The 13,904-nt window shown below is 42.6% G+C and overlaps 1 protein-coding gene across 3 annotated transcripts in view; it reads left to right on the plus strand.

Annotated features, from left to right (window-relative positions):
- The window catches only part of GNB5 (G protein subunit beta 5), an 83,346-nt gene extending 71,770 nt beyond the window's left edge, over positions 1-11,576 (plus strand). For 2 of the 3 annotated variants that reach the window (XM_078881931.1, XM_078881946.1), the window contains one exon: positions 115-5,885. In XM_078881931.1, the coding sequence (XP_078738057.1) occupies positions 115-126 (12 nt within the window). In that variant the 3' untranslated portion in view covers positions 127-5,885. Of the gene's footprint in view, positions 1-114; positions 5,886-10,023 lie in introns of those variants that run through there. The other variant, XM_078881938.1, reaches the window with a different exon arrangement.
- Positions 11,577-13,904: the final 2,328 nt, after the last annotated feature.

Below are 13,904 nucleotides of genomic sequence, written 5' to 3' on the forward strand. Positions count from 1 at the left end.
ACTGGGGGTCAATAGTTTACTGTGTTCTACTGCTTCACACCGTCGCCTATTCACCACCGCGATGGGAGTCCCTGATGCGTATGTGTGCGTGTGTGCGTTTTTTTCTCCCCACAGGTTTGGGCCTGACGTTTGTTCAAGCGAGAATGGACAAGGTGCACCGTCTTTTTTTTCCTTTCTCCAAAGTGTTTTTCCAGAGATTCATGTTTTGCATGTCTAGCTGTCAGTTTTCCCTTACCGGCACAACTGCTTTCTGTGGCTGTCGTGATGATTGTAACGGTGCAGTTATTATTTTATTTGGAACATCCGATTTTTAGGATGGCACCAAACAAATGTCAACGACTCATCCCTCCCGAATTTTAAGATTTCACCTTTCACGTTAATCTCAAATAACCCTGAATGTGCACCAACTCATAATGAAATAAATCCTTTCCATGAGACTGTGATGTCTCCTGTTAATGTTATATCCAAACAATGTCCACTCTTTGGATAAAAATAATCCAGCCTAGTTTACTTGCATCTATAAACTTGAGATGAACCCATCTCCAGGGCCGGACTGACACACGGGCTTTTATGGCCTGCAGCCTGGGGCCTCGAATATAGAGGGGCTGCCACACTATATATACCATGTAGAATACAATATATTGCATAAATAAGTAGCGTGTTACTGTGTGGATTCGGAACAGCTGTATTCAGCCGGAGCAGACTGCCTTAGCTGAAGAGGGGCTTCAAAACCAAATCGATTACAGCCACGGGTTTTACCCCTTACACGGATCCCGGCAGGGCCCATCCATACATCTTCCCAGGAACAAGATCTATTCTAAGCATATTCCGGTAGGAAGAGGTAAATGTCTTCCTAAAACTGATGTTGTAACTCCGAAACTCTGAAAACTGCTCAAATGTAGCGATGTATCTGGAGTGAAGTCTTCCTCCATTGTGGCCAGCGTCTATCGTGCAAGTAGAAAGCTGTCGAGCTCTAGTAGTTGCAGTAACGCCAAGAGCTCACCGGACCAGTCTCTGTTGTCTTTAATGTCATCACTGCTGCTTTATTCTGCTATCACTATAATGGCACAGCCATAACGAGTTTCATGGATATGTTCTGGAAAATCAAAAATTTACTCAATCAAAGTGCGACCAGGTGGAGGTCAGTTTCCGTGCAGTGGGGCAGTGGTGTTAAATCTCAGGGCATAGTCACACCTTGAGGTCGACACAGCAGTAAAGCAGCCAAAATGTGATGAGACAGTAGGAGGAGAAATAGAAGTATGTGGCTTTGTTGCTGAGATGTTGACCAAAGCGGGGTGGGGGGGGGGGACTGCACAGATAACGATGCTAGGAGCAGGTGACAGTTCCCACATGACTGACAACAACTATGATACCATTAACAATAGGGATACATACTCTTTGGTTCTTTCGGTAAAGTCACGTAGGTATAAAACAAAAGAAAATAGATCTTTCCTGAAAATTTTGCAGAAGGAAAATCAAGCATATTTCTATAAAATACCAGTGCTTCAGGCAGACATATCTGCTGTCGGGCAGTTAATAGAGAAGAGCTGTGAGTGTGGAAATTATATTTTTACTTTTGTAGGGATTAAACCGGCGTGTGATTCCATTGGCAGAGATAAGCTATGGGAACGTATAGATTGGTACAGCCACTCCATGCAAAATAAGCTGACCGCTGCAGAATGTGCACACCAGAATGAATGCCGAGTTTGTTGTTTGAAGGAAAGGCATGGATTGAGGAAAGGAACAGCTGTTTACCAGGTGTCTACTTTACCTCCATCTTCATCAGTGTCTTTACGGGGTGTGTATTCACGAAGACAACGGATAGAGCAGACACTGTAGACGGCCATCATTTAAAAAAAATGCACTTCAAAGATTTGGGGCTCAATTGAGGTGTTTTTGACCATAATTCCACATTGTTTGCTTGAGTTACAGATGTTTTCATGGAAATTTGTTTTGATTTCAACATTTGCTATTAATTCTGGGTAATTCCCATAATTAGTAAACCACATTTCGCTCCACTTCAGTTTTCCTTGCGGGTTGTGTTGAAGTGGCCATCGTGGAGCTAAATAATCGCAGGAACTTTTCACACCATGTGTGCTGTGATTCCAGCTCCAAACTGGTAAAAGTGGCCACTCTGGGGCAAACAGTTTGGGCATGGTGGCTGACTCCGCTGTCTTCGTGTGTGGCTGTGGCGTGCACACATCCTGCAAACACATGCAGAAACCACCACAGCATTACACGAGCTAGACCTCTCACAATGGCGTCAGAAGCAGATGAATTGTTGCAACCCAGTAAACCTGGAACGTTGGGATAACATTGGTCCAACGTTTCCTAGCACATGCCACCGTTGGCCCAACGCTTCATGTTTACTGGGAAGCACACACTGATGACGATGCTTGTGATGATGATAGGGATGAGAAGTATTGTCATGTATTTCTCAAGAAAAGCCTCTTTGATTCTCAAAACTTTTTTTAGTAGAGACCTGCATTGGGATGGTTGGCCAAATCCATTAAAAAGTGTTTTGCCTGTAGGAGGAATTCAGGTATTCAGAGAAAACTCGCGCATATGAGGGGATAACGCTGACATTTCCACAGATGGGTTCACTGACCCTATTCCTATATTGTAATATCCTGGCAACCTTGTGAGTTTTATAAATCTGCACGACCCACCAATGTGCTGGATTAGGCAGTCATGCACCACGAGGCCTGCTTGCTGTTGCCGTGCTGATGTCCGTTCATGTAATGACGATGATGCTGACGATAAAACACAATAACAAATGAAGGATTTTCAGTTATTCATCGCTTAAAGACAAATAGTACTTCAAAGTGCTTGGCTGTACATTGGTAAAATACAAAGCCCCGAGTGAAAATTTTGAAATATACGGGAAAGATATAAAAATAACAATGAACGATGACAATTTAGGATAAAACAATTGAGAATGAATTAGTTCTGAATGCAACCACAGCTTAAAATGCTGTCGAGAAACAGTGGCTATTTTTTTTAGAGCGTCTAACACATCCAGCCAGCTTAAACCCGGGATGGATCGCAGGCAGGCCAGCGTGAATGTTTAAAGACGGCGCGTGTATTTCTGTAAAGGGGTCCACTTTTCGTAAGCGGAGAGCAGGAGAGGGCATAACTGTGGCCGAGAAGACCTGAAGCTTCGTGTGGAGCGACGTGCTAGGCAGCTTCCACACAGCGTTACGCAGCCGTTGTGGTGATTTTGTTGAGAATAGACACATCTCTGACAATGTAGGGGGTTGTCCATTCGAATCAACGCGGTCACCGTGTCTATTTACTTGATGCCTGATTTATATATATTGAAAAAGGTATTTATTTTATATCTGTCTCTCCTCACTGTGAACTCTAGTCGATGCTCACCTCCCACGTTCCCTCTTCGAATGCCAAATTTACCAATTATGTTTTCGTCTTTATAACTTTCACCAGCTTTTACCATGACTGTCGCCCATTACGATGTTGTAATGCACTTCGCTCTCGTTTAATAGTCGTTTCCTTCTACATCCTAATCACGGTGGCTTTCTTTTGGAGCGTATGCATGATGAAGCTTTACCCGCAGTGTTTTGAGAGCCTTTTGTGTGGTGCGTTAAACAACTCTGGACGATTCGTGAGCTCTTAAACTAATTCCGAGTTGTAATAATTACGAGCATATCTCCCCCTTATAATATAAAACGTCGCCACTGTTGGCTGAAACCGACCACGCCCCGGTTTGTTCCTTAATTTATCTTCCGTCCATACTCTTTGGTTGTCCCACCTGATGACGGACGCTTGTGTGTTGCGCCCGAAACATCGTGATTTAATTTATTTTATTTTGTTATACCTACGTGACTTTACCGAAAGAACCAAAGAGTATGGATCCCTACAGTCACGAAAACTTCTAATCTAGATTCTATTCTGTCTCCAATTGAACGAGACGTATTTTCCACACGCAGTCTCCAAAGTGTTTGCGGCAATGGTTAATCACCCAGTGATTCCTCGTGTTCCTTACGCGTACACATTTCCTATGCTATGCTGCCATTAAAGATGAGGTCGGAGTTGTTGTTGCCGGAGGCCCCGGGTTTCAGGCTGCACTCCACCGTGGGACAACGTGTGACCTTACTTCACCACGCTGGTTCAGTGCGGGTTTGGTTCAGATCCTCACCTGGCACGTGATCCAGTCACACGAGAGGCACAGCGTGACATAGGCGTACTTATTTTATTGGTTCTTTCGGTAAAGTCACGTAGAAGGGAAATCACAAAATAATAAAAATAAAACAATCAAATTCACCTGATGATGATTGCTTGTGTTGCAATCGAAACGTCGTGAGAATTTAATTGGGTTTTTTATTTATTATTTTGTTATTTCCCTTCTACGTGACTTTACCGAAAGAACCAAGAATATGAATCCTTGCAGTCACGAAAGCTTTAAATAGGCGTACTTGTGTATCCGTGACGGTATGTTATCATGTAAAGTTAAGTTAATTGATTAATTGGTTATGTTAACTCCGTGCATGTGTCAACAAAGTGTTTTTGTTGCATCATCATTATTTATGTTTGGGAAAAAATGAGTAGCACCACTTAGCGAGAAATCAGTCCGGATTTTTCCGTGAGAGTGGAGGCAGTGATGAGACCGTTTCACGCGTCGTCTTTCGCGACCAATATCATTCATAATAGATGCTTTTTTTTTGGGTTAGATCGCGTAAATATATAAATGTGTTGTTAAAACCCGCCACCACCCGACACAGTCAACCAGTAAGGGTTGTCACGTAAACAGAAAGTGTAAAATTCGTCACTAGTACAGCACCACACCGGTGTGTTGGAGAGCCAAGCCACAACATTTACAATCTGAGTACGACGTTTCGCCAGTAATTACAACTAGCTTCGTGGCCTGTCCAAATGAGGCTCAGTTTTACTTGAGGATCTGCAGTACAATCTTTCTACATCACGCAACGAAGTTGGTATTTTTAGTCTTAAAGATGAACAAAATTGTCTGCTATCTGACGTGCAGAGCCGAGATCTGTACAATTTTGTTTTTAATCTAAGCCTGTTCCAGTGGCCAAAGGAAAACAAAATGTGAAAGGTCAGTTCTGAAATGCTCTGCTATGAGTGCACACAGGGTAACTGGGATTATTGACATTCATGGCAACACGCCGAGGTACACCAGCCTCTGGGTAACACGCTTCACCTGCAGTATGGGAGATCAGCCATCAGCAGTGTGTCCCCGCCGTAGCAACAGAACCCAAGAGAGCCCGTCAAGGATAAATAACAAAAAATTCAACACATTCGTCAATAACACTGTGGCCTTAAGAGTATATAATAGGCGACATTTTGGGCAATGGGCCTTCTTCATAGCACACGTACACAGAGGCCAGAGAGGATAGCCGATCAAGGATACGTCATCAAACACAGGTGTGGAACGGGGGCAGCGGTTATATAAAGAGGTCAATGTCCGTACGGACCCAACAGACTCTGCATGGGGGAACATTGATGTCATGTCCCACTTAAAACAAGTGTCTACCCTAACCCTATCGTATGTTGTTCATAGGAAACCCCCACAGATTCAACAAGATGAGTTTGCATGATGAAAAGGATAGATTTGTTGCAGAATTCCAGATTCAACTGCTGTTATTATGTATTGTTTTTTCTAACAGCCAAGAATTGTGCAATGTATCTGCAATTGCAGCCTATCACGGATGCTCATTGCTCAGCGAATTTTACAATTACAAATGAATGTAGCATATTAAATATGATCCTGATACTATTAAAATGAGTACGTTAACATGTTTTACCTGTTAAAAGTCGCAATTTGGTGATCGACTGATCAGGTGTGATCCAGTCAGTTGATCACTCTGTGAATATATTTTCATCGGACCACCAATTATCTAATACGAGGTCAGCGTTTTTTTTTACCCAGATAAAAGATCCGTTCCAAAAACGGGTATTGGCATCACCAATTACGATGGGTTTTACCGATAAAGATGTATTTAAGAGATTCATGGCTCATCGGATTCTTCCGGTCTAAACAAAGATTGCGATGCTCTGCGTCAAAGTCACCCCCCGCCACACGCTGCTGCTGCCGCGTGCGTGACACCGTGTGGAGTAAACGCCGTGGTGCAGGTTTTACGGCCTTCCAGGGTCGTCCATAAATGACGTCACGCACCTAGGGGGAGGGGGGGGTCAGACATTTGTGACGGGGGGGGGGGGTGAGAAATGTGACGTCACATCAAAATGCGCAACTTTCAATAAATATAGACAACACGTTCTACTTAATTTAAGAGACTTTTTTTTATTATAAATGTTTTCTCCTACAACATCAGAGTGCAGCGCCACATTAAATACGCACTACAATGACAATAGTTTAAAGCGATTTGAAGCATGTTTGATTTTTTTTGGGGGGGGGGGGCAGAGCTTTGTGACGTCATATTTGAGGGGGGGTCTGACTTTTTGTGACGCCGTGTGACGAGGGTTGGGGGGGTCAAAAATCGTCCAAAATCGCGTGACGTCATTTATGGACGGCCCCTTGGCCGTGTTTGATTCATTATACAAAGACAGCTCCGATAAGCACGGTTGGTTATGTACGGTGCGAAAAAAGTCAACATACAAAATGTAACATCGTTGCAGTTTTGCACTTGAATGTCCATTGTGCTAAAGATATTTATGTTTGTTGTGATTAACATGTTTTATCATTGTCTACTTTTTAACAATATTTGACAACTCGTTTCATGTAATCTTCTTTTAAGACGATTGACTATTAGTTTATTCCCCCACCACCTTTTACTAAAATTTTCTATGATCATAAAAAAATCACAGAAATTGTATTACTAACCTGAACATATGGTCGTCGAAATAGCATCTAATTCACGAAAGTAAAACACCATTTGTGTACATACTATATATGTGATTACATCTATATTCTTGGTTATTTCGGTAAAGTCACGTAGAAGGGAAATAATTAAAGAATAAAAATTAAACAATAAAATTATCACGACGTTGCGATTGCAACACACGTAATCATCATCAGGTGTGAGAATCACAGCAAGAAAAAACGTCGTGAGAATTGTATTGTTTTATTTTTATTGTTTTATTATTTCCCTTCTACGTGACTTTACCGAAAGAACCAAGAATATGAATCCCTGCAGTCACGAAAGCTGTAAATCGTGAAGCTATTTGGAGTTATAATTGAAGATAACCATTTATCCACATAAATTATAAATAAATGCAAATCCTGTATGCATACCCTTGAATATATGGAGATCATTCCTGCAATGCAAATGTGAAGTAGAAAATGAGCAATTGATTTAAACTGAACTTATAAAATAACGTGCAAACTTGACTTTAAATGAAATTTTAATGTTAAAATAATCGACTTACACTGAATGTTTATAGAGTTACATACGTACACTCCTGTAACAGCAGCGTGAGAGCAGATGGGGACATTAATTTCCACCCCTCACGTCTCAAAGCATTGACAACAGACCCTGTCCCCATGCAAGCAACGAACTGATGTAACTGCAGGAACTGTTGTAGCGATGGATACATGCGTCGCTTGATGAGTGACCCAGTCATATATGGATGTAGTTGTGATATTGCTAATCAGCCGCATGATCAATTAGCCACTTAATATCATTGCTCTTAAGTTGATTATGGCTACGTGCACATTCTAACAGTCATGGTTCACTGCCATTACAATTCACCAACGTGTGAACTGGCTGAAATTCGTGTATTGGAGATAAAGGACTTGCAATGGAAACAAATATATACTGAAATTAATCAATATGCTTACTTTAACAATTCAACAATTACACATGCTGGGTAAGTGCTAGGATTAATGACCATCGTTGTTGATAAGGTTTTTGCTACCAGTTACACCCATAAAATTCCGTCTTGATAAGTGGATGTGCCTGGCGAGATGATGTGGTTGCGGCGTTTTATGACCACTGGTCAGCCTGGCACGGGCGAGGGGGCCTCATCTTGAGTCGCATAATGCAAATGCTCTTTGGGCTATCTGCCTCTCTCATAGGCACACATCTCGGAAACATGGGTTCGGATTGGTTAATATGTAAAAATGGTCAATTATAAATTGAGAGGATGTTGAAAGTATAACAAAAATGTTGTGGGTATTTTGAGTTGTGTGCACATTGATGGTTGAACAAGAGGTTAGCGATGTTACCGCCCCGCTCGATGACAGTGGCTGTCTTGGTGAAGAGAATCATCAAAGGTGATAGCAATTTAGATCTGAAGTTTTCGTGACTGCAGGGATCCATACTCGTTGGTTCTTTCGGTAAAGTCACGTAGGTATAAAATAAAATAAACCACGACGTTTCGGGCGCAACACAAGCGCCCGTCATCAGGTGGGACAACCACAGCAAGAAACACATTGCTGTAGTGGGCAAAAGAGTAGCTTGTGACAAGAGGCTATATAAGGCAAGAGAGGGGGGAGGAGCCAGGCAATTGCAAGTGATAGCAATTGCACTGAGCCCAACACGATCCCCTTTACTAAGGCATAGCGATCTACTGGCCCAGTTACTATTGCCATGCAGACAAGGTACTCATTATTGTCTGTCCATCACATTGACCTTTGTCTATAGAAACACATGGAGTATCACAGAGTTTGAGTCGTACACCCACTCCGGTTTTAACCCAGCTGTATTTGCAACACAGCATACGAACACTTGCGCATGGTAGGCACTGGATGGAGTGGAGGAATTGTAGTATGCATGGTCACATTACATGGGGGTTACGATATATAGAGCTAGACGTTCATGTATACATGTAATTGTGCAGTTAATAAGGTCCTTTCGAGACGGAATCAATTGCAACTTAACTGTGATTCTAGTTATGAAAATCAAGATTATATGAGAAATACTAAATATGCATATACAATATGGTAGGTTGGCATGATAGCATTACCTACAAAGCTAATATATACAAATATATTGAAATTAGTTTAAATGTATTTAACCGTATATTTATAAATCATGCATATAATGCATTCTATGTAAGCAGTATTTTATAACAGGGACGTTTGGTCATGGATGGTGCTGCCACATGTTTAGTTTTACATTCACGAAAATTACGAAAATCTAAAAGCATAGATTCATGGCTTTCTCACTAATAATAAGTTAACGTGTGCAGAGACTGAAGGTAGCCAGTCCGGTACCTTCACCACTAACTGGCGTTCCGAAAGGCTCTGCTTTGTCTCAATAAATGACTTCTCTTCCACTCACAATATGTTCCACTCATTTGCAGATGACAGTACCCTTCATGCATCACATTCATTTAAATCATTTACCTGAAAGTGAATAGGCATGCATCTGGCCAATGCTCATATACTTCACCATCAATCACCACCCACTTGGGAACAATTATTGATTGGGGTGACAAAAACCTGGTCACGTTAAACAACATAAAACCCAAATCACAGCCCCCCCCCCCCCCATCGTGTTCAACAAACGATATTCTGAGCCAGAGTAAGACATTTAATCAGCTTGGTACACAATCTCAACAGACCTGTCATGGAATATTAAAATCCCATCAGTCTATCAATCTCATCGGTCCTGTCATATGAAATAGCATGCATCTAGCATGTTTGGTTTTCTTTTCCGTGCCAAAGCCTTATTTTAATATTTTTTATATAAAAAATATGCACATACGATTCAAAGCACAAATTTGGCCAAAGTTGGAATACTTTCGTCACATCTGGGGTGGAACATCCCATTCCCACCTCACTCGCACTTGATAGAATTCAGCACAAATCAGTCACATTGATTGATGCGTGATCCAGCACTCGCCCACTTACTGCAACATCAACAACCGCCATTCGCCACTAAGTGGCGGTGACGTCACCACGACGCTTGTGCCAGGCCATGTGCACCTTGAGGCCACGTGAAGTCACTCGCTCACCAGCAGTTGCCTCCTTCCGTCACTTGGCATGTTCACCATTCCCACGAACTTTTCGCCTTGATCATTCCGCCCATGTTGAGGACTGCCTACCAGGCTCACTGTTTCGTCTCATCCATCGCACCGCAGATCAGCGCGGTTGGCTACGTACGGTGAAAAAGAAGTTCCACACACATGCTGTGTTCAACCACCAACACCCCTCTTTCGGATTCTTTCCTCGCACTGCACGATTGTGGAATTGCCTCCTCCCATGATGTATTCTCCCAAGTTCACATCACCTTATTCAACACGAGAAATGTGTTAACTCGTATGCTACATTTTTATTTAAAGCTTTCGTGACTGCAGGGATTCAGATTCTTGGTTCTTTTGGTAAAGTCACGTAGAAGGGAAACAATAAAATAATAAAAATATAAAACAATAAAATTCTCACGACGTTTCGATTGCAACACAAGCAATCATAATCAGGTGTGAAAACCACAGCAAGAACATTTCTGTATTCACTTTTTTCAAATTTTCTTGCTGTGGTTTTCACACCTAATGATGATTGCTTGTGTTGCAATCGAAACGTCGTGAGATTTTTTTTTGTTTTATATTTTTATTATCATATATTACACTTTCAACAGTGCTGTTTTGTCACTGGCTACTTAGCATTTTTGGGCATGTGCTCAGCAATCGTGATATAAAAAGAAGAAACTCTCTATTTTCAGCATTTACAAGTATGTTATGGGTAAACCCAAGAAGTTGTCTGTCGTCCATTCAATACGGGAAGAAATGTACGCCTTGAGTTGAGACACTGGTGAAAATTGCATGTGCAGTGCATGTCTGGCAAGATGAATACAAAACGCAACTATCACAAAGATAGGAATTATTTCTGCTCCTGAAAAGCGCCCAAGTCACCGCTGGTGTGAATCAGATGTGAATGTCAGCCTGGCACCTTATCGCACTTTGGCCCAACAGATTGCCGAAGATAGCCTCTGTCCATCAGCATGAAAGAGGCTGAAAATTGCGATGTTTTATCATTATTTTAAAGGGATTGATTAATGCACTTTCTTCTGTATTTGCTTTGAACTTTTAGAACACTACATTAAAAGTTATGTTTATAAGGTCATGTATGATTTTTTTTACGTTCCATAACTGGAAAAATTGAAGTTATCTGTGGAAAGGGGTCGTCCATAAATGACGTCACGCACCTAGGGGGGGGGTCAGACATTTGTGACGATGTGTAACAAGGGGGGGGGGGGTTGAGAAACTTTAAATAAATATAGACAACACTTAATTAAATATACTTTTAAATAAATGTTTTCTGCTACAACATCAGAGTGCAGCCACATTAAATACGCACTACAATGACAATAGTTGAAAGCGATTTGAAGCATGTATTATTTTTTGGGGGGGGGGGGGGTCTGACTGTTTGTGACGCCGTGTGACGAAGGGGGGGGGGGTCAAAAATCGTCCAAAATCGCGTGACGTCATTTATGGACGGCCCCAAAGCGTGTATACATTAACAAGAGAGGGGGCTGTGAACACAAGAGAAGGCTGTCCCATTGATGTGTCCAGGTTAATTTTCTCATTAGGGGCCGCGTCCATAAATGACGTCACACGATTTTGGACGAGTTTTGACCCCCCCCCCCCCCGTCGTCACACGGCGTCACAAAAAGTCAGACCCCCCTCAAATATGACGTCACAAAAAATATAAACCATCCTTCAAATCGCTTTAAACTATTGCCATTGTAGTGCGTATTTAATGTGGCGCTGCACTCTGATGTTGTAGGAGAAAACATTCATTAAAAAGTCGATTTAATTAAGTAAAACGTGTTGTCTATATTTATTTAAAGTTGTGCATTTTGACGTGACGCCACATTTCTCAACCCCCCCCCCCCCCACCGTCACACATCGCCACAAATGTCTGACCCCCCCCCCCCCCTAGGTGCGTGACGTCATTTATGGACCGCCCCTTAAAATAAATCTGTACAATTTTCTCATGAACTTTGGAGGTGAATTGAAACGGAAATCTGCTCGCAAAGCCAAGAAAAAATCAATCCTGAGGCTGACACCCTCTTGCAAGTGCATCTGTGATTCCACAGGCGTGGAATCGTGAGAATTTGATTTACACTAAATAAATTATCAAAATACGTGTCATATTTTTGTGTCGACAATGCAGACTGTTTTTATCCAAGTGTTTAAAAGTGTGAAAGGTTTGGGGTGGGAGCTACGTTTATTTTTAAGGATTAACCTTCCTCGGTATCGAGTGAAGGGTTAGCTTGTTATTGTTTTGTAAATGTACACTCAATATGATCATTCGTGGTAATAATTGCTATATTATCCGCGTACAATGCTCACCAGCAGGGTTTAAAATACTCTAAAATATTAAACTTTTTTTTTATTTGACCAGGTAAGGCCCACTGAGCTACGTAGCTCTTTATCAGAAGCGACCTGGCCACAAATGATAGCTCAACGAAGTGGCTTATCATGTGGAAATGTATAGCAGCCAAATAATCTTAACGCGTGTTTCTAAATGTGGAGGGGAAAACCGGGGGCCTTGGTGAAAAATCCACGCGACCACGGGGGAGAGAGAGAACATGCAAACTCAAAATATGCAGGCGTCAGGGTCGTGTACCAGGCGAGGTAGTTAACATTTCGCCACTATCATGCGGTAAAAGTCAAATTTCAGCCGTGGAAAATGCGTTTTTTTTTTATTTCCTTCGCTGAAGAGAAGTTAAACACATGAAAGGAGCATTCTCAATGATCACGTGGCATCGGACTTAAATTCCCACGAAATTGAGTCGAAGTGTTACACCCATGGCATTGTCTCTTCGCGTGATTGTGCATCACGTAAACCGCGTGTTCATAAAGTTGCACACGGCATCGACTCCAACGCATTTTGTAGATGTGACGACGTCGGTTTACGAACTCCCCTGTGCACGATGCAGTTCGCAGAAGGCGCACAGACACATTTACAGACGCAATTTCTTCACCAGGAGACTGCCGCGTGTGCTTTCTGGTCTTCTGTAGCTCCGACTGGTTTTCTTTATTGAGTCTTCTCCACTCAATGCCCTCTTTTTGGTCTTGTTTTCTTTCAGTTTTTCTGTTTGATGCAGTTTTGTCCAAAATTGACGCTGCGACATCGTTCCCACAAATGATCGTCTTCTCCCCTGCCAGTGCGCCGTCAAATTGTTTTGAGAATGAGTCCGAAAGGTTGCATCAACCGTGTTTCTTTTTCTATCCTGCAGTGCAGTGACGTGCATAGTTACTATTGTGAGGTGGGAAACGCATTCAATTTACGATGTTTGACATCCCATGCTCAAAATGTGTTGACCACTAAAATGTAATTTATACACACATTACAATAATAGGCTGAATTACGAATGAGCGATGATCACGTTTTGAGCAATGGCATATTTAAAAGTCATCATTCATTGAAAAATATATATCGTGATTATTAATCGAACGAACAAGTGTATGCCAAACAATTTGAGGTGAAAGCATCTCGAGAGACATTGAGCTTGCTGCAGGCCTCTCTAGGGAGGTGCCAACACTGTTAACCCCACAGGGAACTGGCGTTCCGACTGCAGCTTTCATTGCGATATAAACGAACAGAATTATGGCATGTGGTCGCCCCGCATCCGCACCGACAAAGCCATCTGGAATAGGTTCAATCTCGGAACACATTCCTGCGGAGGGAGCTGGTAGGAACGTTGGGTTGCTCGGTCAATGGCCAGGGTCAACGGCGGCGTGGTGTATTCCGCAAATATGCCCGACTGTGAGGGCGGGCACAAGATGGCGTGAGTAGGTTAAACGTTGAGTTTTATAAGGGCACCATGGGGTGACCAGCCCCTCCCCACCCAGCCCCACCCCTCCCACCCCCCACCTAGCCCCACCCTCCCCACCCAGCCCCTCCCCACCCTCCCCACCCAGCTCCTCCCCACCCTCCCCTTTCCACCCAGCCCCACCCCTCCCATTTTTGGATGCACGACGGACGGACGGACAGAATAATCCCCTGTGGGCTGGTG

The sequence above is a fragment of the Lampetra fluviatilis genome, chromosome 3 (genome assembly GCF_964198595.1).
Source record: "Lampetra fluviatilis chromosome 3, kcLamFluv1.1, whole genome shotgun sequence".
Classification (NCBI taxonomy): Eukaryota; Metazoa; Chordata; class Hyperoartia; order Petromyzontiformes; family Petromyzontidae; genus Lampetra; species Lampetra fluviatilis.